At 45.0% G+C, this 27,398-nt stretch overlaps 1 protein-coding gene across 2 annotated transcripts in view; it reads left to right on the forward strand.

Annotated features, from left to right (window-relative positions):
* Positions 1-27,398, forward strand: part of FRMD4B (FERM domain containing 4B) — a 117,336-nt gene that overhangs the window by 32,248 nt on the left and 57,690 nt on the right. The window contains exons 3-6 of one of the 2 annotated variants that reach the window (XM_065407405.1): positions 1,107-1,201; positions 3,968-4,060; positions 9,678-9,774; positions 26,422-26,466. In XM_065407405.1, coding sequence (XP_065263477.1) covers positions 1,107-1,201; positions 3,968-4,060; positions 9,678-9,774; positions 26,422-26,466 — 330 coding nt within the window. Of the gene's footprint in view, positions 1-1,106; positions 1,202-3,967; positions 4,061-9,677; positions 9,775-26,336; positions 26,467-27,398 lie in introns of those variants that run through there. The other variant, XM_065407406.1, reaches the window with a different exon arrangement.

Raw genomic sequence — 27,398 nt, forward strand, 5'->3', positions numbered from 1 at the left:
CTCCATATAGAAACACCCTCTATGGGGCATCACTTTGCCCAACACAGCCTGGTTTTATAGCGGCATCTATGCTTTTTAATGCAATCCACTTAATTGTATTTTACCAGCTTAAATGGACTCAGTCAAACTTTCCTTAAATGTCCACGAGTAAAGTTTTTTCAAAAACGCCCAAGTTCCATTTTCAGAAGTGACGGAGGACTTATGCTCCTAAATCTCATTGGCTTCTGAGTGCCTGCATCACTTTTGAAATGGGACTTAGACCCCAAGGTCAAAGAGGCGCATCTAAAAAAATTTTAGCCCTCGTCTGTGTGACTAACAACTCCTCAGATTAGGAACATGGAATGAATTTTAAAAATCTAAATCAGACTTCATCTTTTTGTTATTTGCTTGGACGATGACAAACAGACCTGTCTTGTGTCACTAGTTTCAAGTTTATGCTCCAATACATCTGTTAGTCTTAAAGGTGCCACAGGACTCTCATGTTCTAGCTCTCGGTGCTGTTACATTTGGAAATTTTTCAATAAATATCTTTTTTTTTTTTTAAATCTGCTCTCATTTCAATTTATAACACATTAAGCTCTTCTGAGTTTCAATTTTAAAATCTTTTTGAAAATGATCTGTGTTGTGGGTTGTGTTTTGGGGGTGGATGGTACCTTGTCATAAGGGGGGGAAAAAAGGTCTAGCTTTTCTGGGGTATAACAGATTCTATATTGAAAAGTCCTTCCTGCAATAAAGTCCACGAAAAGGCTGAATTCAGTCCAGTCTTTGCCCTAGACTAGCCACTCCTTTCTTCTACTTCTTTTTATACATTTCAACTGGTTTGGGAAGGCTAAAGAACTTAGTTGCCTTTGCTCCCCAACCACTTAGTCATTTATGTCTGGTTCTAAATTTCTGCAGTTCTGACAGGTAAACCGGGATTTGCTGTACTTGGGAAGTCAACACCCAAGGGCACAAGGCTTCATGGGACCCAGCTGAGTAGGAGACTGCATCATGGTGCTTTAAACTATGTGGCAATGTCCCTTTAAGGCAGCCTATCTAGAGAAGACTAGTTTAAAAATAAAATGGCTGAGCTGAATGTAATGATATGCTGATGATTCTCTCAATAGCCCAAACTTTTGTCTCGGGAGTTACTGGATCTGGTGGCATCACATTTCAACCTCAAAGAAAAGGAGTATTTTGGGATAACATTTATAGATGATACGTAAGTATCTGTATTTCTTTTTTTAAACAATTGGTGAAATGATTGTTGCAAACCAACGTCTCAGTCCATCCCACAAAGCATAGAAATTGGATTCCAGGCCAAGCCACAATGATCTAAAGATGACTCCTGTTTTCAAAGATGTTTTCCTCCCCCTTAGAATGGTCCTAGCTGAGTCAGGATGACACACCATGACAAAACAGAAGGGCAGTTCTATAAAATCCTCCTTGGGTTTATTTTGCCCTTTCTTATTTGTCCCAGAAGTGAAAGGTGGAAAAGTTGATTCAGTGTTCTCTCCTTTACATATGAGCACGCTCATGCATGCCTTCTCTGTGCAATTAAAAAAAATTGGGATATGCAAGCATTTTTAGTATTAATCAATTACATCATTTTGTATTTTCTGGCCTCAAACCCAGTATAAACAAATCTTTAATCCCGAACTGGCATAACAGCAGAGAAATCTGAAGTCCGATAACATAGTAATAAACTCTCCCTATTTCTGTGCCTTTTGCTTATTTTTGTAGACGTCTAAAACCACTTTGCAGTCTACCAACCACAGCTGCCAAAGTAGCCTGCATTTTAACTCCTTGAATTCCTCTCTCCTCCAGTTGTTAGTGAAACCTTCGAGCTGACTGACATTGGTGAGCAGGTTGCCTAGCCTCAGTGTGCATTTTACAGCGTGACATTGCACGAGTCACTTTATACTCCCTCATAATGAGCCTTTCCAGGGCAACCACAGCCCAGCTTCCAGAAATGGCAGAAGAACCGTGCCAAAAACAAGCCCAGCTAGGGAGGGGTGGAGGTTTGCAATAGTAGCCAGTGGAACTGGATCTTGGCCCTAGTTACATCTTTATTACAGGGCTGACGTTAATCCCTGCCCTACCTAGGACATTTCTCGCCCTTTTGAGCACATCCCTTATCGCTGTAGGTCACATAGGAAGTCTGTGACAGTAAAGACGCCCTTAATCACAAGACCAACTTTCTTCCCATTGTACAAAGCTGTGCGTCAACCCACAGCTGTAGAGGCAGTACCCTTCCCAGGGATTTTGGGGGTAGGGGAGGAGGGGAATAGTGGAGGATGCTCTTTAGAATGTCGTCGTAGCTGGATATCACCCCGGTGTGAGGAGCTGTCTGCTTCGGAAGCCCTTCTTGGCACTGCCATGGGTGTATTTTTTGAAGAGCTGCTTTCTTCCCGGAGACTCTTTTTGGAATGTTTTTGCAACGTCTGTGCCCTTTTCATTGTCGTAAAATGTTTTCTTCCAGCATTTCTTCTATAAATACCTCTGGGATGATGTTTATACTCCTCCCAACCTCCCAGGAGAACTTCCATGAGACTTTTTTCCCCTCGTTAATTGCTTAGTGGCAGTTCCACCTGCCGAGCTTTTCCAAAGCACTCCCTGGGTATTTCATAAGGGCGGCTAGTATCCCAAAAAAGCAAGCAGAAATTTTGACAAATGACAGAGTATTTATAGGCATCTGCTAAAGACGCCACATGCCTGTCAGTGTTTGGAGTGTGAGCCTGTCACCTCTGGGGGGCAGTCATGCTGTTCCAGTTTAGGGCCTGTCCCAGTGCCAGAATCTCTCAGGGCTTGTCTTCACTACCTGCTGATCCGGCGGGTAGCAATCGGTCTATCGGGGATCGACTTACCGCGTCTAGTGAAGACGCGATAAAATCGATCCCTGATGGCTCTACCGTCGACTCCGGAAATCCACCGCAGCAAGAGGCGGTAGCGGAGTCGACGGCGGCGCGGCAGCGGTCGACTTGCCGCCGTCCTCACAGCCAGGTAAGTCGACCTAAAATACGCCACTTCAGCTACGCTATTCACGTAGCTGAAGTTGCGTATCTTAGGTCGACCCCCCGCTGTAGTGTAGACCTAGCCTCAGATGGCAACACTAGGCATTACTGAGTGCCTGTCTCTCCAAGCTAATCCACGGGGCAAAGTGAGGCGCAAACCACATCCCCCATTCTGTTCCCGCTTGTTATTAAAAATGGTGCCTGGGGAGGCATGTATTCTCTTCTCAGTCACTCCCTGTGGACACCGCCCTAAACTGATTCAGCCAATGCAATGTTCAATAACAGAGTGTGCAGGGGCGCCTGCCTGACTAGATTACAGTGCATCCACTGACAAGCTGTGCTCTGAAATGTGGGCACCTCGCCCTTCTCTTTAGTTTGAGTTGGCAATTCTCAAAAGCAGGCTTTTCATCTTGGGGGTCTGCATCAGTAGATGCTGGGAAATGACAGCACAACATGCTGCAATCTCATCGCGGACACAGTGATTATGGAACCAGCATCTTTCCGCTGTAAAGGGCACCCACCCTTGGACTACAGGCCAGATCCTCAGCTGGTGTAAATTGGAATGGCTACTTCAAAATCAATGGAGCTGCTCCAATTTGCAACAGCAGGGCAGGATCTTGCCTTAATGCGGAGGGGAGACATATTAGTTCTTCTGCACTTCACGTCTGATCTTCATGTGACGGTTTTAGAATTGGGGGTGCCCTTGGTTTCCTCAGAGTCCTGAGTGCTAAGTAGATCAACGTCTGAAAGGGCTAGTAAGTAAACAGACATTTGGCCAAATCCTGCCTCGATTGAAGAGTTGAAAGTTTTGTCCCAGACTTTAGTGTGAACAGGATTTCTCAGTCCTGCTCTTTTAAAAGTGCCGGTTTGAGCAAATGCAAGCGCTGAAGGGAATCTGTTTCAGTATTATTAATGGAACCTGTTCCTCTCCCCCCATATCCCGTCCACCCCCCACTCCCCATTTGTTCCTACAGAGGCCAGAATATATGGCTGCAGTTAGATCATAGAGTTCTGGATCACGACTTGCCCAAGAAACCAGGTCCAGCAACTTTGTACTTTGCAGTTAGGTAAGTAATTGTTTTTTATATGTTTCTATATATACCAAACATTACAGGTTTGGTGTATTTATAGCTTTTTGTTTCAAAGGATTGATAATATGATAGAGGATAATTAATTGATAATTAATTTGATAGAGGAAATAAAAGTCAAAGCCATATGTGTTATTTTTAGAAAACAGTTAACTCCTGGATAAATGCTGGTTAGCTATGAGATACTTTGGAAATTTGGTTGTTCCCTTTTTAAATCAAAACAATATTTTATTAAATTAAACTGCCATTGTCAAAATTTTTGTTTAAAGAATCCTATACTTAAAGAGCTTCCTTGCCTGAATTCTACTAACAACTTTGATTAGTTAAACTATACTAATTCTTAACAATTAAATTTACTTTTCCCAATTTATGCTGGCTGCTAGTATTTTCCATTTTAGCCAGTCTGGAAAATGAAATGAGGCTGATCTTTTCCACTCTCCAGTTCTAATATGACACAACTTCTTGCTAGATTTTTGCTGAGTTTGTTAAAAAAAAATTTGTAAGGCATTCTGAGAGAACAGTGATTTGTGTAGCATGGGTAAGTAGGCACCACAAGGCTGCGCTGTCTGTATTTAGGACATAGTAGGGCAGGGGTAGGCAACCTATGGCACGCGTGCCGAAGGCAGCACGCGAGCTGATTTTCAGTGGCACTCACACTGCCCGGGTCCTGGCCACTGGTCTGGGGGGCTCTGCATTTTAATTTAATTTTAAATGAAGCGTCTTAAACATTTTAAAAACCTTATTTACTTTACATACAACAATAGTTTAGTTCTATATTATAGACTTATAGAAAGACCTTCTAAAAACGTTAAAATGTATTACTGGCATGCGAAACCTTAAATTAGAGTGAATAAATGAAGACTCGGCGCACCACTTCTGAAAGGTTGCCAACCCCTGTAGTAGGGGATGGTTCAAGATAAACAGTACCTGGTGTTCACTGAATATGCTTTTCTTCTTGTTAGATTTTGTAGCTTCCCCCATTTTTAAAAAACAAAACCTAAACTAAGCTTTTCCCTTTAAATATATTTATTACAGGCCCTTCGTCCCTCCTAAACATTCAGTGCCTCTGGACAGGAAATGCGAAACTGAATCTATGTATTGAACTTCAGTCACTTACATGGCAACAGGACAGAAACACTGTCACTGAGTTGGCCATCAAATTGTTCACATGACTAATCTTCCCTATTCTTTCATGAAATGTAAAGCGCTCTATTCCATGTGGGCAGGACCCGGTGCCCCTTGCAGAGATCCACTGACCTCGGGCTGCCCTGACTTGCATCAGAGGACTGGAACTGTGAACAGCTAATTCAGGAGTGGGGGTGGTGGGGCACAAAGGTATCTTAAAGCCACCTTTACACACACGCTTCCTGAGCTGTGCTGTGCACACCTTGGCTGGGACGGAAGATCTAGGCCAGGACCTGTTAAGTATTCCTTACAAGATGGGAGATTGGAAAGCACTGAAAGAGTTAAGACAGAGAGAAAGAGCTGACTTGGGAGGAGAAGCTGCTGGAAGCTAATTTTAAGCCCAAGCACTTTGGGATAGAGTTTGCATTTTAGGGGCATAAAAGCTTAAATAAACTATTTTAAAATGAGCAAGTAGATAGTGCATGGAGAGGCCTTTAGAAAGGAAAAGAGGAGGATATAGGAATAGTTGACAATACACAAATTATTTAGCACTGCAGAAAATATATATTCTAATAGTGCCTTTAAGCTCTGCGTATAGTTCTGACGTGTGAGCGACAGTGGGTTTTCACACCCTGGCACATGCCTTGGGTGGTTAGCGCCCACACGCTTATCTCTCCCTAACACATGTGCCTTGTCATCGTCTATTTCTTTAATTAAACCCAGATGCGAGCAGTCAAAAGGCTAGGTACAGTGCTGCATGCACACAACTTCAGTGGAAAGGCAGAGGCAGGGATAGAGCGCGGCGCTCCTGCTTGGCACAACCCAGGCCTGTGTGGGCCACGTGGCCTCAGAAATCTGCCTCGGACCAGAACTGAGGTAGAAATGGTGCCGGTGCTTCTTACTGCACGTCTCCTGCCAGTTTAACGCCTCATGGTTTTGGGTTGAAACAAGCCTTGTGCCTGCTTGGTATAAAACGCATGGTTTTAAAATCAGGAGTAAGGAAGAGCCATTTCGTAAACACAGAATAACTGATGGAAGGGTTCCAGGAGATTTGCTTGGGGGATAAAGAGCAAATGTGAACATTAGCCTTTTGCGCCATATACCTTCTCTCCCCCCAACGCTTTTTAACACCTTTGCCAGAGGAAATTAGCATCGTCCCCGTTCCTGGGCTTTTGTATAGCTTCCTTTGTCTGTCAACTTCGGCATTTACACTGGGGCTTGTCTTCTTTCTATGTTGTCGGGAGAGAGAGACTGAACTGGGCGTGGGGCCTGGAGGCCCAGTATGTAAGGACTCCATAAGTGGGGCCCCAGGAAGGGAATGTTTTGATTACCTGTGAAGTGGGAGTTATGAAGGGGCCCTGAAGAGGAGAGAAATTGGCACCAGGGCATTGCAGAGTGACCTCTGGCCACAAGGAGGTGCTCAGGAATCAGCCACCCTGCTACACCACTGACCTGCATTAGGGGACTGGACAGTGTGGCCCCAAATGTTCCATCATTCTGAGAAGCCCATGCATTGATAGTGAACTGTTCATACCTTGCAGCGATGTAGCTAAAAAAGGCTTTACGGGGCTGTGTTATCTTGCTTTGCATAGCTTTGAGAGATGAGTGCTTCCAGAATTATAGATGTTCATTGTCTAGGCACCGTTTCGTGGGTAATGTTCATAGTCTTGGTGCTGTTTAGTGTAATATCCCAAGTGAGTATTAGGGGAAAAGCACACAGAAAAAGCAACTTCTAGAACTTGTTGTTTTTATGATTTAGTATTTCTAGAGAGTGACAGCAAGGTGCTTGGCTTTGTATATGTGCATAAAGTATTATGTGGTCCAGACGCTGATCTCATTTATGCCAGTGTAATTCTGGAATAACTCCGTTGTATTTACTGGAATTACTACAGATGCCCATGTAGCTGAGGTCAGTATCTGGGCTGTGATCCCTGCCCATCTAGTCATAGAAAATACTGTATGCTTAGATGGAGGGATTAGAAGATGGGTGTCCCTTGGTAATCCAAGAGGCATGGGATTTAGTTTCAGGATATGTTTTTGAGGGCTAGTGTGTTGCTGTGAGATTTGCTACTGGTTTTGTATTTTTAACTGATTAGAGCCTGGACCATGCGTTCTTTTCTGGTAGTTTAAATCCAAGTAAATATGACACTGTAGCAAGCCCTCGCCATCTAAGAATGTGACCGTTACCGCATCGTGGCCGCTAGTGTCCGCAGAGTGGCAGTGAGGCCAGAGCTCAGATCCTCCCTAAACAGCAATATAGCCCCCTTGCACTTGAGCTAAAGGAGAATTTGTTTCAGACTATGCCATGTCAGAATCAGTACTGCTATACTGCCAGTAGAGAGCATGACAATACACGCAGTAATGGTACAAGCTCACAATGATGAGCATGTCAAGGAGAGGCCAGCGGAGCAAGGCTTCAGAGAGGAAACGTGATTTCAGGAGGGTTTTGATAGTATATGGAGAGGTTGTTCGGCACTCGAAGAGAAGGGAGGATGGTTCAAAGCATAAGGGCCCGCATGGAAGACAGTGCAGACGCTTCAGACAAAGCCTTTGGAATCACCATGTGTAAAGAATTCCCTTAGCAAATTAGCCAAGCGCTTCCCGGTTGTGAGCCTTTGCAACTAAGAAAACACTCTTTCCTTTAGAGGACTCCACATTCCTAAGTGCTGTCAAGAGCTCTGCGGCTTGGCCACGCTGGAAACAGATGCCCTTGCACCTGCCATATTTAGTCAAACAAAAAGGGGCTTCTGAAAGGCTGGTGAACGGAGGGAGCTGCCTCTTGTGGGAAGAAGATGCACTGGATTAGCAGGGTTCAGTGTTGGGTTTTTCATGTTTAGAGAGAGGTCAGAGGCCTCTACCCTCTGGTTCTGGCAGCTGAACTCCAGCCCTGTCAATAATAAAACCTTAAACTCTACATGCTGGCAACTGAACCTCAGGGTACCATGTGACCGCCTGGATCATCTCCATAGTAATCCCACGGGATGCCTACTTACCAGAGCCGTCTCCAGCGTTTTTGCCGCCCCAAGCGGCAGGGGAAAGAAGAAAAAAAAAAAGCTGCGATCGGCGGCACTTCGGCAGCAGCTCTACCGCTGCCGCTTCATTCTTCGGCGGCAATTCGGCGGCAGGTCCTTCCCTCCGAGAGGGACCGAGGGACCCGCCGCTGAATTGCTGCCGAAGACCCGGACGTGCCTCCCCTTTCCGTTGGCCGCCCCAAGCACCTGCTTGCTGCGCTGGTGCCTGGAGCCGGCCCTGCTACTTACAGACACTGCTCAGCACTGATAAACGTTTAGGGCTCTTTGCACCCCTCCAGCGCACAGTATAGAAGGCTGCTAACGCACCTGAGTGCTAGCAAAATGCAGTCAGGGAGGAGCATGGGAGGAGAACAACCACTGTGCAAAATGCTTCCCGAGTCCTGGAGCCAACGGCACCTCCTCCAGATGACAGAACAAGGAGCAATGGTCTCAAGTTGCAGTGGGGGAGGTTTAGGTTGGATATTAGGAAACACTATTTCACTAGGAGGGTGGTGAAGCACTGGAATGGGTTACCTAGGGAGGTGGTGGAATCTCCTTCCTTAGAGGTTTTTAAGGTCAGGCTTGACAAAGCCCTGGCTGGAATGATTTAGTTGGGGATTTTCCTGCTTTGAGCAGGGGGTTGGACTAGATGACCTCCTGAGGTCCCTTCCAACCCTAAGATTCTATGATTCTATGATTCTTCCACATGGGATCCCACCATACTGGTTCAGGGTGGGGGCGGCGTGGCTGGCAGGTGCGGACAGAGCCGGGAAGCAGCATTCCAAGCTTGTATTATTTCCAATGGACATTCCAGTTTGTTCTGAGCAACCTTGCTGAGTCCTGTCTATGGCTTGCCCCCAGAGCCCCCACGGGGGAAGACTGTGCGCACCTATGGACAGGGAGATCTGAGACAGCACACTCCTGAACTGGCCCTTGTTTCAGAGGGAAGGGGAAATCTAGAACAGTGCAGAGAGGTCGGCTCTCTGTGCAAAGTATTGGAACTAGAACTCCCAGGAGTTCCTGTACCCGATGTGATTCCAAGGTCACGCATCCGCCAACCTTCCACGCTAGCACTAATCCCTCTGCCACAGTGGATTTTGCATTGGCTTTGTCGAGTAGTAACACAGAGTTTGCGTTACCCTTTTCCAAGTCCAGGGTGTCTTTCCTCTGCTTAAGAGAATGACTTGCCCCTTTGAAATCGGACAAGGTTTTCAAAAGAGATGAAAAGTCGTCAAATTGCTCTTATCGGTTTAACAGGGTGTTTGTCATTCCCTTTTTGCTATCTCTCCTCAGGTCTTTCTGCTTGTTCCCTACTAATAGGCAGGAAATTAAATGCAATAAGTCATAGTTCCTCTGAACCATCTGTACTGCGGGGGAACAAAAAATGAGGAAATCAGAATGACATGGGAGGGGAACAGAACCTGGGTAGGAAAATAAAGTCGCTTTGTTCTTTTTTTCAGGTTTTACATTGAAAGCATCTCCTTTCTGAAGGACAAAAACACAGTAGAACTCTTTTTCCTGAATGCAAAATCTTGTGTGCACAAGGTAATGTGTGATGTCTTTTGAAATCTTTACCCATTATTATGCGTTTTCCGGTATTAGAGCCCATCACTAAACTGGCTGATAAATTAGGGATAGCTCAGTGGTTTGAGCATTGGCCTGCTAAACCCAGGGTTCTGAGTTCAATCCTTGAGGGGGCCATTTAGGGATCTAGGGCAAAAATCTGTCTGGGGATTGGTCTTGCTTTGAGCAGGCGGTTGGACTAGATGATCTCCTGAGATCCCTTCCAACCCAGATATTCTATGATTAGGTATTAATGAAATCATATTTCTAGATTATACTGAAGGATTCAAATCTAAACACTTCTCCAACTTCAGGTACGTGGATGAATAGGATGGCGATGGTTTCAGGATGCAATTTTCACAGACCTCTGGCTTTCAAAGGGGCTAAACCAAAATCCCACCTCCAAATCCTGCTGGAAAGGCATAACGAGTGGGGTTCCGCAGGGGTCTGTTTTGGGACCGGCTCTGTTCAATATCTTCATTAACGACTTAGATATTGGCATAGAAAGTACGCTTATTAAGTTTGCGGATGATACCAAACTGGGAGGGATTGCAACTGCTTTGGAGGACAGGGTCATAATTCAAAATGATCTGGACAAATTGGAGAAATGGTCTGAGTTAAACAGGATGAAGTTTAACAAAGACAAATGCAAAGTGCTCCACTTAGGAAGAAAAAATCAGTTTCACACATACAGAATGGGAAGAGACTGTCTAGGAAGGAGTACGGCAGAAAGGGATCTAGGGGTTATAGTGGACCACAAGCTAAATATGAGTCAACAGTGTGATGCTGTTGCAAAAAAAGCAAACATGATTCTGGGATGTATTAACAGGTGTGTTGTGAGCAAGACACGAGAAGTCATTCTTCCGCTCTACTCTGCTCTGGTTAGGCCTCAGCTGGAGTATTGTGTCCAGTTCTGGGCACCGCATTTCAAGAAAGATGTGGAGAAATTGGAAAGGGTCCAGAGAAGAGCAACAAGAATGATTAAAGGTCTTGAGAACATGACCTATGAAGGAAGGCTGAAAGAATTGGGTTTGTTTAGTTTGGAAAAGAGAAGACTGAGAGGGGACATGATAGCAGTTTTCAGGTATCTAAAAGGGTGTCCTAAGGAGGAGGGAGAAAACTTGTTCACCTTAGCCTCTGAGGATAGAACATGAAGCAATGGGCTTAAACTGCAGCAAGGGAGGTCTAGGTTGGACATTAGGAAAAAGTTCCTAACTATCAGGGTGGTTAAACACTGGAATAAATTGCCTAGGGAGGTTGTGGAATCTCCATCTCTGGAGATATTTAAGAGTAGGTTAGATAAATGTCTATCAGGGATGGTCTAGACAGTATTTGGTCCTGCCATGCGGGCAGGGGACTGGACTCGATGACCTCTCGAGGTCCCTTCCAGTCCTAGAATCTATGAATATACCCAGACTTTTGAGTGTTTGAAATCTGGATCCGAATTTCGCAGCTAGCCCTCAGCTCTAATTGACATTATACATGTGCTTCCCACATACATGTAATATTGAATGGCTAACGCAAGTGTCTACCTTAGTTCTTCATTAATCTCAACCACAGCTCTGCATCAAGACCAAGGGGAGCATAATGTGTTTACACCATTTGAATGTGGTTACTTCTTTCCCTGAAGGTACCCCATAAAGTCAAGAGCAAAGAGAACATACTTTTAATATATATGTATATAAGTGTATGTACATGTGTCTATATGTACACACACACACACTTATTCACTTTTTGGTTAGGAAGTTAACACTTTGTGTATAGAAAATTCAAATATTCACACTGGAATGTCATGTCATGCTACCATGTTTTAAATAGTATAAATTAGCTCTCCAGAGGAAGGGGAATCTCCCTAATCCTAAATGAGGATTGAATGGGCACATCAAACCCTTACCCATGCCAGTCTGCCAAACCTTTGCTGTAACAGGAACCATGTTTCAATAAACTCCAGTGCAGCAGTGCCTAATGTTGCTGTGATTTTTCTAGTACTGTAAAGTCAAGCAGTTGGCACTTCTGTTGTTTTTCATGCAACCTGCCTAGTTGTGAAGCGCGGGAAGTGTGGAACTCGATTCTGACAGGTATTGGAGAGAAACAGAATAATCTGCTCATTCATTAACTGGTGTAGTGAGTCCGTGTATTAGTTCAAATTCATCCCCGTGCAACTCCATTGTTTGCTAGCATTCACACAGCACATTTTAAAGGGTTGTAGATCAAGAGCTGGTATTTCTGGCTGGGTGGAAACCTCACACAGAATATTTAATGGCAAGAATGTGGATCTCACTTGTATAGGAATTTGTTTCTGGAAGAGGGAGGAAAATGGAACCCCTCTTTCCACCCCTCAGCCCCCAAAAAGTAAAGAAAAAAAAAAAAGTAAACATCTGTTAAGAGTCCTGGACCTCATTGGCCGAGCTTAATAGCTGACGAGTCTCAAGTTCAGTCTATTTGTCCTCTCAAGTAAGTGTCTTGGAAGTTGGTAGAAATTAAATGCTAGTCACATCAAAACATTTGGTTGTCTGGTAAGTATGTGTGTGTGTATACTTATGTGTATGCAGTATAAAAGACAAGGGGAAAAAATACTCCATATATAAACATATATGTCATCTAGCCAGCCAGGAAGACTCGCATCTGGCCCTGATAAATAGTATTATTCACACAGCATAGTTGTATAGTATTGAAATGAACTGATGATCATGCGCAAAGTGCTGGAATAACATTGTGTATCATGCAGTGATTTATTTCAGCACTTTGTGTGTCACTGTTTGAATGAGGACCCTTTTTATTTCATTAGGCCTCTGCTTTAATTGGTATTAGTGTACAAAGTGCCAGCTGCCTGATTTTGCACAGCACAACTGCCAGAAGATGAGAGAGAGAGTTTTCCCTAGTGTACAGTTTCTATAGGGAGCTTGGCTTAAAATAGAAAGGAGGTTTGCTTTAAAGAAAAGTTTCAGAGCAGCACTGGGAGACTAACAAAGTACAGTCAAACCAGACAGCCCTTCTCTTTGTATAACTTCTCATTCCAAGCTGGTGAAACAAAAATGAACACTGAGCAAAGACATTTATCTCTGTATATAGATCATTACAAATCAGAGCAGACCAGTTGCCTCTTAGCCATGCTGGTTAAAACTGATGCTGCATAGGCAGGACAGCAGCAGTCCAGGGGAATAGTTTTATCTTCGCTTGCTAATAACATTGAGTGTACAGTCTGGCAAGGAGTCAGAAGGAACAGCACCTATGTCAATTGGGGTTGGAAGACAATACTGCAGCACTATCACCTTAGTGTCTTCACTTGGGGTACCATCCTAAAAGATCCTTACACTGCAGGATCCCGTGCCAAGAGAACAAGATTGGGGTCAAGCTTTTCTGAACTCGGCAGTGCGATCCTGAATATCTGTGGGTTCAGCTATCTCTGCTTGTTGTGTTGGGAACATGCTACACCATGCGCTACAATACCATCCCCCTAACTCACCTCAATAAATCCCTTCTTTTTCATTGCAAGCTCTTTGGGGCAAGGACTGTCACTGTTTTCACAGCACCAAGCACAGTATGGCTTCACGTGGCTGCTGCATTATAAATGTTAACATCTTGGGCTTGACTATTAGCATTTATGCGTACTGTTCGTGGCAGTAATGCAATTCGCAACAATTCTTGATGGTATATTGAATATCCCTAATGAGTTAGAAAAAGCCACAAATATGTGGGATTTGCATGTGCGAAAGGACTGATGGTATGTATAAAAGTGGGCAATCAGTTGTGTGTGGGTGGAAAAGCTGAAGGGTGACTGGGAATTTGAGTCAAATTCATCTTTGGCGTAGCTCCATTGAAGTCAGTGGATTTACCCCAGGGATACATTTGGCCCATTGCCTTTTAACACTAAAATGAGTTACCTTCTGTTTATTTAATGCCATTTGGGGAACATCTGATCACAATTATGTGAGATTTCAGCTCATTAGAGATGATCAAAAATGCAGTTTACATTTGTGTTGAATTAACACTGTCATTTAAGAACTGGAATGCAGATGAAACGATGGGCACCTCAAACATATTCAAAAGCCACACTAACTCAATAAACATTGTAGTCACTTTCATTTGTGCTTCAGGGCAAGGAGACGCAGTCCGAGTAAAGGGCAGTGTCAGCCACAAAATATAACCAGATTCCCAACTTCAGTGAAGCAACCTACTGCTAGTCATTAATGACAGATCAGATGTTCTCTGGTATTTCTCACTAGTTAATCCAGGTAGGGAAGCTTAGACTTGTTGTGTGGGTTTCTTGTTTTGTTCTTGTTTTTGTTTTGTTTTTTTGCTCCACTCATATTGCATGTCGTAAGGAGCCCCCAATGTCTTTAAAAGCAACAACTATCCATGAAGCACATGATGCAGGGATCTCCGTAATGCACCGGTGCACTCTGTTTACCTGAATGATGGGATATTAAAGGCCATATCCTACCCTAGATCTTTACATGAAGCTCCCATTGTGGGACAGGAATGCAGTTCAAAAGGTGGGTGATCAGATAGGAGGGTGTGAGGGAAGAATGGAAACCTGGATGGGTTGATAAAGATGGCTTAAAATAGCATCTTAGTTATTTTCACAGGACTGTTCTTGCACATTTCACTGTTTAAAAAACAGAGAGAAACTTGAAAAAAAGCTCCAGTTCAGGAAAGCACTTGCGCCTGTATTTAGCTTAAAGTGTGTGCTTAACTTCCGGTGACTTTAATGGGATTTAGGCAAATGCTTAACTCTAAAGCATATGTTCTTTCCTGAATACTGATGCTTTCCTGACTCAGAGCCTAGCTGGATGGGTATGTGCAGTTGCGGAGTGAGCCGTGTGTTGGTGCATTCATTTCAGTGGTACTGTATCCATATGGGCTGAAATTCACCCTTGTGCCAAGGGTCAGTGCAAGGCTTAAGCGACAGCTAAGTCCTACTTTGAGGGACCAAGTCATACTTAAATGTGATCTAGGCCTTGTGCCAGTCCACTGCCTAGGAGGAATTTTCCCCATAGCTTGTAAAGTACCGTAGAATCCTTCAGGCTGAAAGCGCTACCTAATTATGTAATTATTAAAAATTATTTATTGGCGTCACGCTTTTCATGTGAGAAGCGCTCCGTAGAATTTAGTCTTTGTGTGTCTATGGGGCAGTTTCTCTGAAGCTCGTCTGTAGTTTAGGTCCAATGCTCTGGTTTAGTTTCCACGCTCTTCCTCCTCCAATACAAGGGGAATTTTTAATACAGGGGAAGGGAGATCAATGCCAGATTCTGATACTTATTCCCATTCAGGAGCACTTTGCTCCACAAGGGGTCATTTGGATTTCAGTGGGCTGGCTCACCGCATAAGGTGTTACTCGGTGTGAGTAAAAGTGGCAGAATCTACCTAGCCTACCAGACCAGCATCTCCAGCCGCCCTAGCAGGGTGCGGTGCCTGCTGCACTTTAACGGAGCCCTGGGACAGTGTGCGCGGTGACCCTGCTGTCCCAGGGGAGTCTGGGGGGTCCTTTTGCTCCAGGCTGACCTTACTGGTGAACAGCCGGCCCACATGGAGCAGAAAACAACCCTGCTCTACATAACTTCTCTCCTCCAGCTCTTCCTCCCTTTGGAGCGCCAAGCCAGTGACCCCTTTCCATGGAGGAAGCTGGGCAGCCAGTCAGACACATGATCCCCATAGTAAGTGTATGATTTACTAGGGGGTCGCGCTCTTTGTAACTTCGGTTGGCCAAGTATATTGCACACGCCAGGGGCTCCTTGCATCCCTCCATTTCCCCCGCTCCAACAGGTCCCCGTGTGCCACCCTCCCATCCTCTTCTATTTCAAGGACTCCCTGCAACCCCTCCCATCTCCTCCCTTGTGCCAGTGGTCCCCTCCCCACCATGCAGTTGTTCCCCATTCTCCCCACTTCCATGCCACAGGATCCGTGTGCCTCCCATTTGTCTCTTCCCTCCCCAAGGCACAGCAGGGGCTCTGTGGGCTACGTGCCAGAGTGCCTATTTCACCCCCCCCACCACCACCTCCAAGTCGCCCGTCACCTATTCCAGGGTGTCTGTGTGGCCCCTCTATTCCCTACTCCCTGTCTTCCCCCCGCCCCTTGTGGATCCCTGCTTTGCCCCTCACACACCGCTTCCCCCCTCTGGTCCCTGCTTCCTCCACTTTTCACCCCATCCCTCTGGTCCCTGCTACATTTTCTCCATCCGCACTCTTGCTTCCTCCCCATCTGGGTCCCTGTTTCCCCCTCCCACTGCTCTTCCCCTGCCCTGCCAGTCCCCTCCCTACAAGCTCTCTTTCTACGCCTCTCCTGTTTCTGTTAGAGCCCAGGCCACAGCCATTCTTCTCCCGCAGCAGGTTAAGCTGCTGCCTCTGATATGTGTGGGCAGCAGAGTGAGTCTTCTGCCTGCAGCACCAGTCAGGCCGGGGCCCTGATTTTTCCTGTGAATCAAGCTTTTCTAGTGTTCCGATTTGCAAGAATAGCCATAGCCTTGTGCCCATTGATGACTAGAACGTTCCCCGAGAGTTTGGAATTGATTGTTCCAAAGCTGCTGTGCTACCGGCAAACAGAGAAATGCCCTGAGTTGAGCATTACATCTGGCTTCGCTTGGCCAGTTAACCATGTTTACTTTCACACTCCTCCTGCCCCATCTTAACCACAGGTACTTTGGCAGCAAAGGCTCGCTTCTTAATTTCATCACTGGCCTGTCTTTCAGCACCAGCCGTTCTCGTGCAATGCATGTTATGTAAGGTCCTTGCAGCAAGTAATACCAAGTTACACACCACACTTGCGTCTGATGAAGTGGGCATTCACCCACGAAAGCTTATGCTCCAATACTTCTGTTAGTCTTAAAGGTGCCACAGGACCCTCTGAAGCTTTTTACAGATTCAGACTAACACGGCTACCCCTCTGATACTTGACACCTAAAGAAAAAACTCCTACTACATACTAGCCTGCACAATTCATTCTGTGTTTACTGTGCTGTCCACCTGACTTTGCTTTCCCCATGAACCATGCAAGACAAACAATGCAAATAAAACCCCATTTAACGTGAACTGAGCTGTGCCACTCAGATGTGCTAAAGGAGTGTTTCCTTATCACTGACGCATGCATGAGTACTGGTACTTCAGGCTTTTATAACTAGTACTCTAGGCTCCCTTCCCCCACCCCTCCCTGATGAGGTGCTGCTTTTTTTATTATTTTTTTCTGGACATCACTGCAACTCATGTCCCATTCACTTCTGAGTGGTGTAATAACCTGCCATGTAGCTAAACCTGCACCAAGCCCGGTCTTGCAGTCTGCCTCCCTCCTTCATGTTTTGCCTGGAGTTTGGAGTAGCCCAATGTCTATTGCCAGTTAGCGCATGGACAACTGAATGGTAGGCAGTGCTAAGTGCTATATGGATGAATAACAAAGAAAAGAGTTCCTGTCCCCGGAGATCTGAATCTAGATGTCAGACTGGACACAACATGTGAACAGGGCAGAGTGGATTGGGGCAGATGGAGGATGTAACAAAGTGAATGGAGTTTAGCAGGAAGTTCTGAAGTCTCAGCTCACCACTTGGCTAACCAAGTCCTGACAGTCGTGAGTTTTAGGCTTCTCAGCTGAGGTAGGCCTGAGCCACTGATATGGACACCGGGGATCACTGCCAGGAAAGAGATCTGAGACAGTCTCTATCCCTACTCCAGCCGCTGATCGACAGCACCTACCCAGTCAGTGGCTGCTACTTCAGTCTCAGGGTTGAATTAGCTTCTGAGCCGCTATCCAACCCCTGCACTCAGCCATGAAGGAGCCTCCATGGAGTGGCACTCTGTGGTGCACTGGGGCTTCACACTGTGCACCCTTTCTATGGCTCCTGCCCCCTCAATTGAGCAGGACTCAGCAGTTTCACTGCACCTGGTACTCTGTACACCTCTGCTCTGTACATTAATGAGAAAAACCTGTACACCACACAGTGTAATGGGATCTCCAAAACAAACCAATCTGCTCTCCACCAGTTGGATTGAGTGCAATATGTGTAGCTAGAGCTCTTGATAATGAAGGGACTTACAGAGTGTCTGCCAGTGCCATTAGTAAGTTCCCACTGACTTCTGGATTCTGGTATCTCCTGACCTTTTTGAGTGCTTGACTTTGCAACCGTAATGTTCTTTTAAAGTAGGTTTTGTTACTGGAACTTGCTGTTTTAAAACAAAACACAACCCCCAAAATCCAGACATCTTATCATGTGGAACCACATTGACCTCCCCCCCCCTCAAAACAGGGTTCGGACCTTTAGATTCACTGCACTGATCTCAACCACTTCAGCTAATGGAGAACTGGGGCCCATCTCCCTCTGCTCCTATTCTTCTCTTTCTCCTCCTCGCCCTTCCTGCATTCAAATCAACCTGCTGCCGCCACCACCGCCTCCTCGTCCTCCAGGCTGCCTAGGCACCAGAAGCAGGAGCACTGAATGCAGAGGAGGGAATGTTCCTGCTCACAGTCCCTGGCTGGTGGGTTAAGAGGAGCAGTTGCAGGGAAGTTCTTCTTAGGCCCTGCAGTCCCAGAAAGAAGCATGATCCATGGGGATGGCAAATGCTCAGTCTGGTCAGCACGTAGGAGCTGTGGAGGGATGGAGCATGCTCAGTGCAGACAGAGACTTTGGAGAATTTAACTGTCAAACTCTAACAAGTCTCAGCTGACATGTGTAAACTGAGGTGTGTGGGGTTTTTTTGTTTTAGGCCTATAAATTAGTCATGTTTGGGCAAATTTTCAGGGAAATGGCAAAAGGCACATCCTTGGTGCTGGGGTGGCACTTCTGATAAATTTCAAGTCCCGACTCTACAGCACAGAGGTGCTAGAGTTTCTCAACAAAACCATGGGCAAAACAGTGTATTTCCCCTTATCTCACTCTGAGAAATAGCCTCAACTGTTTAATCTAAAACTTTCCCCCAAAAATATCAGTGGAGACAGATGCCTGGCATGGAAAATTTCAGCCCAAATGATTTAACTTTGGCAAAGTTATAAGCCACTGAAAACTGGGTCTTATAATGGGATGTGTGGGGCAATCTTACCTCTAGGTGACACTGTTAGCTCTACCTATAATTAAGATGTACACGTAAATGTCAGTGATCGAAATAGGGCCCCTAGGTATCTCTTTTCAATTACTGGGTATTCACCTCTTATCAGTATTTGCTTCATTTGATCATGTTATCCAATGTAGCCTCCCTGGAAGGGTGAGTTGTTACATTTGCTTGGCCTACTTTAGTCCTCCCTAGCTACCTTTGTCATATGATAACAGGTTGTTCCTACTCACCACACCTTCTATCGTTAGAGCCACTCCCTTGCTTGAGACTGTCACTCCCGAATGATTTTATCAGAAGGAAAGTTGTAGAGCTGTTTACAATGTGAGGATCTGACTTCCATTGACTAATACTTTGCCATTGGGCTGTCAGACATCCCAGAAATCATTGCACTGATCTGCTTTGGGAACTGGTGGTGATGGGCAAGAAGGTAGAGGTTGGCCTTGCTCTGCATTCTTCTTACTGCATTCACTTACACTGTGTCCATGTACAGCCAGTTGTCTCCCTTGAAACACTTTATCGCACGTGCTGTGGTCCTTTCTCTCCTCTCTCTCTCTTTCACCTGCTCCCTCTTTTTAATTCCATCCTTCTCTCTCTCTCATTCTCTCACTTTTTCCCTTTTTTCCCCCCTCTCCCTCTCCTAGTAATTGTGGGTAATTATATATGCAGTTCTCTGGCATTCTTGAGGCTACTCAAACAGAGCACTTCCTTGGACATCACTAGCCTGTAGTAAGGGGTAAATATTAAAAACCCACCCAGGTTTCTCTTTGAGGGGAGGAGGAAGATTTGAATGTGGCATTAGGTTCTTATTTAGATGCCAGTTTTTAAAACTTCGTTTGAAATTTATTGGTAATTGATTTATTTGTTTTCTTCCACATGCACAGACTGTTGCTTTGACAGAGCCGTTTCAGGTCTTGATTTCTTAGGCCTGATCTACGCTACAGAGTTAGGTTGACACGAGGCAGCTTACGTCGACCTAACTATGGAAAAGTCTAAACTTAATTTTCTCTCCCTCCAGCGTAAATGCCCAGCTCCGCCGACTCACGAGCAGTGTAGAGTCAAGGTTGACATAGTTAGGTTGATTCAGTGTCCGTGTAGATACTGTGTTGCTTATGTCGACTGGCTTTCAAGCAATCCCCACACAGACCGTATAATCGATGGAAACACTCCTGGTGAGGACACGCACCACTGACACAAGGAACAAAGCATAAACATGCACAAGTGAGGTAATTACTGCGGCGGCTGTATGCCAATGTAAGTTAGGTTGACTTAATTTTGTAGTGTAGACATGACTTTACTCTGTCTGGCTCTGAGTCTAAACCATTTCCAGGTGTCTCTGTAACTGAACTCCCGTGCATTTCTTTACTACTCTTCAGTTCAGAATAGCCTGTACTCCAAAGTTTTGCTTAGCACCATTAACTCCTATTCACAGTACCACCTCTTTCCTAATCCAATTTTCAACAGGACTCTGACTTGTACTGCACCCATGTAACAATAGGAATCTTGTGTTGATTTTTACCGTGCCCTCTTAGTGCTCACTGTCCCACTTGGTGTTGCCCACTCGCACGATTTTTAGTATGTTCTTAAATCCATCCCTAGTTAGCAAAGCACTTAAGCACATACTTAAGTCCTGCTGACTTTAGTGAGCATTAAGTACATGCTTAAATTCTTTGATGAATCAGGCCCCAAATTCTGCCCTGAGAAGGCAGGATTTGGCCTTTACTACTCATTGTGAATATTGATGCTCTCCTGCTCTTCAGTACTTACTACTCAGTTTGGACAGCTGCTAGATCCTCTTATTAGTCTAACATTATTCTGCCTGACAAAAGCCACCTGGACAAGTTGGGCCAGAGTCAGTCCTGCTGTAAACCCACGGACTTCTGGAAAGCTACACCAGCAGATGAATTTGGCTCTTCTATTAAAACAATTGGTCCCTACTGCAAATCTTAATTGAAAAATATAAATTCCATCCCCTCCATGGAGCAGCTCCATTGATTCTGGCTAGACTTATTTACATCTGAAATGTGTAAGAATCAGATGCCATTATCTGAATTACATCCATCTACTTAATCCCTTCCTAGTGACTTATTCCCGGTTGGGAGAACTCTAGGAAAATATCCAACCTTCATGTTCGACAGGTGGTTCTCAGAGCATGCTGCGGACCTAGCTCCCAGCCCCTTGGCCTACTTGCCTGAACGTATGCTTAAATGGTCCAGCCATCGCAGGACATGCAAATTAATCTTTATCAGTGTGTCATTCTCCTCTGGTTTCGAAAATTGCTATGATTGCTGGAGCAGTGCTGACTTGTCATCGCAGAACCTGGAACCACACGCAGCTCAGCCGGTTTGGGATTTCGTTACAAACTCACAATACTGCCTGGCTTTGTTGGAAAGGCTTCCCAGCCTTTTGAATGAACACATGTTGATGTATAGATTGGAGTCCACCCACAAGCATGGGCTAGTGGTTAGGGCAGCGGAATGAGTGGTAGGAGACTTGGCTTCAAGCCCTGGCTCTGACCTGATGTGTGACCTTGGGTAAGTCACTTCTTCTCTCTATGCCCCTGTTTTCCCTCCAACTCTGTCTATTTAGATTTTATGCTCTCCAGGGCATGTGCTTTCTCCCCTCCACTCCCCATCCGTACAGCACCTAGCACAGTGGGATTTCTAGGTGCTACTTTCATACAAATAACAAACAATAATCAAAAACAATCCACTGTGTCCTAAAGATAAGGCCAGAGTACAGCTGGCCCTAGGGAGAGAAATGGCTCCTAGAGCCTCTTCATGTACCAGTGCACTCATGCAAGAGTCTGAAAGGACTAGGGAACGCAAGGCCATGAGACGTGCTTGCAACAGCTGTCAGTAGTGACGTCATCCCCTTGTTTTAAAGGTCTAGTAAGATCTGCAGCTCCCTGAAAACACTGGGTCTGATTCGTCACTGCCCTGCACCTTGCATGGCCACTCAGGCCTGTGTAATGCTGAGTGCTTGGGCCAGATCCTCAGCTGATATAAATTAGTATCATTCCACGGAAGTTAGTGGAGCGAAGCTTGATTTACATGACCTTAGTATCTGACCTCCTGTTGCACAGGAGTAAATGTCTACACAAGGTGCAAGGCTGTGGAAAAGCAGGCCTATTATGCCTTCTATGATTGTAATGCTCCCCAGCCCTTTGGTATGTCATCTCCGTCCACTTCCCACCCCCACCCCCCGGGCTCTTATGGGCTCTAATTTGGCTTCCATTTAATAGACTGGGATTTTTAGAACTATCCAGGATGCATTTTTTCACGGCGCTGTGGTGTGCAGAATTATCAAACTTACAATTAGGATTTGAGTGTTGAATGTGCAGTATGTTTCCATTCCACGAGCGATGCGCCTTGCTGGAAAGGAAGGGGGAAGATGGTGCTTGTAAAGTTAGTTGCAGCGTTCTGTCCAAAATAGGTCAATATGGGGAGCAACACAATTAATAACATGCTCCGAATTATAACTCACAAGCAAAACAATATATGGAGGCAGGGACATGAATCAACAAAATCCTAGGATGGAGGCTGAAATTACACTCAAAGAAGCAATCCCTGTTGCATGATTGAATGGATTTGAATGCCAGCCTCTTAATATCTTGGCTAAAGTGCTTTGTTCTGTCAATTGCCATGTTGTTGGTTGTTAATAGTAATTATCACAAAACGTCAGAACGTGCATAGTAGAGTCCCCAGCACCTCTTAAAATATTTATTTACCACCATGTAAATACATATTTAAGATCAGTGTAATAATAATCATAATTATTAATAATGATAAGTGTTTCACTTAGCTTTTCATCTTCAAAGAGTTTTGCAAACTTTAAGCATCACACCATCCCTGCAAGGTAGCCAAGTATTAGCCCCATTTTATAGAGGGATAAATTGAGGCATAGAGGTAAACAACTTGCCCGTGGTCCGATGGTGATTCACAGTGGCAGAATTGGGACTAAAACCCAGACATCCTGGGTTCTAGTCCTGTGCTCCATCCATTGGGCACACTTATGCATGCTTTTAAGTATACCGTAATGGTATGGTTACCACTAAGTGGGTTCTGCTGTGATTAAAAGACATGTATTGTAACACTGTGTTTAACGTTCCTTAGAGACCCACTGGATCTCATGTACCAGTAGTTGTGCCTACTTCTTTCTGAACAGCAGATTTATTCAACAGACTGTGTGGATTCTTCTGCCAGTCACAACTGATCATAACCAGACACCTTTCTCTAGCGAAGTTTGAGTAGACACCTATGAGCCAGACATCCTGCCAGAGAAGCTGATCTCATTTGTATAAGGGATCTTAATGTAGGCCTTCTGTAATAGGAGGATTTAGTTCACCTGTGGGGCTGTTTGGGCTCTGCATGCTATTATAAAAGCCTCGCTATGGGTGCTCGCTGGAGAAGCGTCCCCCTTATCAGTGTGCTTGTCCCAGAAGCAGACGGTAAAGCAAGTTTTTCCTTGGGACTAGCTAGAAAGGGGTTAGGACCTTTGATGTAAGATTTGAATTAGGCTTTTGATGGGTGCTTAGAGATGATGGACCACATCTTGGGCTATATTAGAGCAGTTTTGCACTACTCACCTGGTGCAAAGTTACCACAGAGGCAGCATCACTGGCTAAAGGAGGTTTCCCCACCCAGTGCAGGGCATGGGTGCGAGAAAGTCCAGAGAAGAGCAGCAAAAATGATTAAAGGTCTAAAAAACATGACCTATGAGGGAAGATTGAAAAAACTGGGTTTGTTTAGTCTGGGGAAGAGAAGATGGGGGACATGATAATAGCTTTCAAGTACATAAAAGGTTGTTACAAGGAGGAGGGAGAAAAATGGTTCTTCTTAACCTCTGAGAATAGGACAAGATGCAATGGGCTTAAATTGCAGTAATGGAGGTTTAGGTTGGACATTAGGAAAAACTTCCTAACTGTCAGAGTGGTTAAGCACGGGAATAAATTGCCTAGGGAGGTTGTGGAATCTCCATCATTGGGGATTTTTAAGAGCAGGTTGGACAAACACCTGTCAGGGATGGTCTAGATAATACTTAGTCCTGCCTTGAGTGCAGGGGACTGGACTAGATGACCTCTCGAGGTCCCTTCCAGTTCTATGATTCTGTGCTCCTGTGGGCACACCTACCACTGAGGCTCCTAGACCCCCTGCCCTGGGGCTGCTGCAAAGGGCCTGGCGTAGGGAAAGAGGTTGTGACCATCTGCAGTCCATGATCCCCTGCCGTAACTGCCCTTTTGAGGCCTTTGGCAACTCTAAATTGCATTAGTTGACGAGTCTGATGTAGAGTCAGGGGAGCACAAAGGTCTTGAAACTACTTTTACAGCCTCATCCTGAGCACCCACTGGTGGGTGGCAGCTCAGGATCTGAGGCATTGCTTTTTACTTTGGAATCCACATTAAATGTGCCTGACGTGAAGGAAAGTATTTTCTGTGCAACGCAACGCTTTGTCTTGTTTTTCTCTGTTATTTGTGACACTTGTTTGGCGTGAATAAAACACATCTGTACAGAATGCTCCTAGTCTGGGGCCGGCCTAGAGATGAATTCCCTGTCATAGTAGCAACACTTGTTGGAAGGGGAAAATTCCTTATAGTCTAACGTTCTTGACAGACTTGCTGGGAGTGGGGGAGGGAGAGAGAGGAATGACTTGTACTGCTGGCAGCACCAGCAGCAAATGCCCTTTCTGTGAAAACTGTGAATTATTTGCCAGCTCACTTTGAATTCAGCCTCGGTGGGCCTCAGCTACTGGAAAGCAATGTGGCTCAGGATCTCTCTGTGAGCCGTGGTGGCTGAGTGGTTAAGGCATTGGATTACAATCCCAGAGGTTGTAGATTTAAGGCTTGCTCGATCTCATACTCCAGTTCATGGAGCTGCAAAATTGGGTATCTGATCTGTAGGGTGAGAGAAGTCAAAGGCAGCCAGACCTGCTAGTCACATCACTTCCTTGTGTATCGTTGGCTATGGAAACGAATGTGTTGGAAACTGCATTAACCTGGTGAGCCGTGTGAGGCAGACTTTGGCTCTTGATAGCTCTCTGTAATTCTCTGGGGCATCACATTACTGCATCTTACCTCGGCCATGCAGAACTCCTGAAATTCCCAGTAGGCTCGGAGTGTGCTGAAACTTGAGTTACGAGAGGCAGGTGTCACATGTTCAATATTCTCCCCTGTAAAAATGAAAATATTTACTGTTCAAAATTCATTGGCCCCACTCTGTCCTTTATACAAGTGGCAAGGGGATAATTTCCCTAACCCAGGAGCCCATCGTAAGCGGCCTGATGCTGCCCCATGCCTAACTGCTGGTGTGGAATGTGATCCTGCAAACACTTATGCATCTGCCTGACAAAGGTGAGAATGGGGCCATTCACATGTGCCAAGGTGCGGTGTTTGCAAGATAAGGGTCTTGGCTTGTAAACTCTTTGAGGAGGGGCTCCGTCTTGCTGTGTGGTTTTGTACAAACCCAGGCCCTGGTCCTCACTGGGCCTTTGGATATGCTACAGCAGTGACTAATATTCACCACTGATGAACCAGGACCAGCCTCTTCACATGTGGATGCCCAACTTCGTAAGTTTGGACTCAAGGCTGTAGCCAGGAGGATCTACGAGAGTTTATGCATTCGCCAAAGCAGTGTTTTGGCATTGGCCACCTACTGTACATCTCTAATGTTACTGGGTGTGTGGTGTTGTCAGGGCACATCGCTGGGTAACAGTCGGGCAAGTGGCTCTTTCCCTTGAGTTGGGTGAAGAAGGAACATCTAGGAGGCAAGGTTTCTGAGAAATTGTTTTGAACGTCATAGTAAGATAATTACTTTGCGTCTTTTCTTCTTACGGGCCTGATCCGGCAAAGTGGGTGCAGTCTGAATGGTGTTATGTTTTACCTAATGATTATTAATAATATTTATGCAGCCTCATGGGTGTCCATGGTACTTTACAAACAAATAACAAACTAGATCCTTGCCCTGAGGAGTTGCCATGTTTTAAGACGTACCTATCTTTGGCTCAATCCTGCGTCCCTTGTGCACTCAAACGTCTCCTTATGTTTAAGGTGTGCAGGATCAGGGCCCCTTTGCTCTGACAGGGTTAGTTGCAATCAATAAAGCTTTATGCAGAAAATATGCAATGACAAGATAAGCTGAGTGGTGACTGGAAGCTTCACTACGGAGAGAGAGAAAGAGACAAAGACACACACCAAACAGCGAAATATCATATCTGGGACCTGAGTGCAGCCAACTGGTCTGGTGAAACTTGTAGGGCCTGAATGTACTAAATTGCAGAGACAAAGAAGTGATTCATTCTACACCACCGACACATTCAAATAGCAGCTACCTCTCTTCTCTCCCTGAATCCTGTTTTCAGAATTTACTTTCTTGAACTAATCTTAAAAAAAATCAAACCCACAAATGGCAGAGTTACTAAAACTTTACTTGGCAATTCTTCCCTCCCCCCTTCCCTTATGGCAGTGGTATGGTCTGCAATTGAGCGAGACCTAGAGGTACAGAGTAATGTGACAGCCTCCCAGATTCAGTAGTCCTGGGCTGTGTCCCTTCACTGCTGAGTCAGGATATGCACGTTAATGTTTTCCTCTTTATGTAAACAGGGGCAGATTGAGGTAGAAAGTGAGACAATCTTCAGATTAGCAGCCCTGATTTTACAGGTAAGATTATCCTTTCTTGTGTGTGTGTGGTTGCTTTTTAACATAACCCACAACTTTGAAATTTAGGCACGTTTGCAGCAATTTGTGGTTTATTTGTGCTACATTTTGCACTGTCTACACTACAAACATATTGTTTGTGAATGACTGGGGAGCTGCTATTTTATTACGGCCAGTTAGGGAATTTACTATTCAAACAATTCAGGTTGGAGAGTGGGAAATCAAGTGTAACCTTTTTCTGTAAGAAAGATCATTGAACAGAGTGATTCAGTCAGGTCTGTAGATCTCTGTGAGCTGAGGGGTGAAAACATTATTACTGCAGGTTTCTAACCTGTTTGTCACTTCCTCCTGTGCCACAAATAATTGACATGTGTTTGTTTTTATGGCAGGAGATGTTGGAGGGGAAAGGGAAATAGAGTACTGTAGCTAAAAGTTATTACACTGTTCATACGAATTTTCCTTCAAGAGGACTAAAAAAAACGCCAAAAACTCTTAATTGTTTTTCTCTCTGTTTTGGTCAAAATAAATATTTTCCTCACCATTAATTTTATGTCAAATCATTAACCTTGTTCTTGTTATTTTTTGTCATTAGATTTACAATCTGTTTATGGTACAATCTGTGATTGAACACAACCTCTTTCTTAAAAATGGCTTAACTAAGTTTTCATTGACAAATGCAAGGTGGGGTTGTGTTGGCTTGGGCTGTGTGAATGATTGTTTTCGTCTTGAATGAACACCGACCTATCACAACCGCTGACCTTCTTGTAATGTTCGCCTTTCGTTGGATGTAGCTGATTAAAGTAGAGAGAATGGGCCTTTCTGTTTATATCTCTCAATAGTAAGTGACATGGGATTTGAATGTGAAATTTGGCAGTGTTTTGGGAGCAGTGTGAACACTGGTGCAGGTAGATAATCTACAGCCGGAAATGCTAGGG

Source organism: Emys orbicularis, chromosome 7 (genome assembly GCF_028017835.1).
Source record: "Emys orbicularis isolate rEmyOrb1 chromosome 7, rEmyOrb1.hap1, whole genome shotgun sequence".
Classification (NCBI taxonomy): domain Eukaryota; kingdom Metazoa; phylum Chordata; order Testudines; family Emydidae; genus Emys; species Emys orbicularis.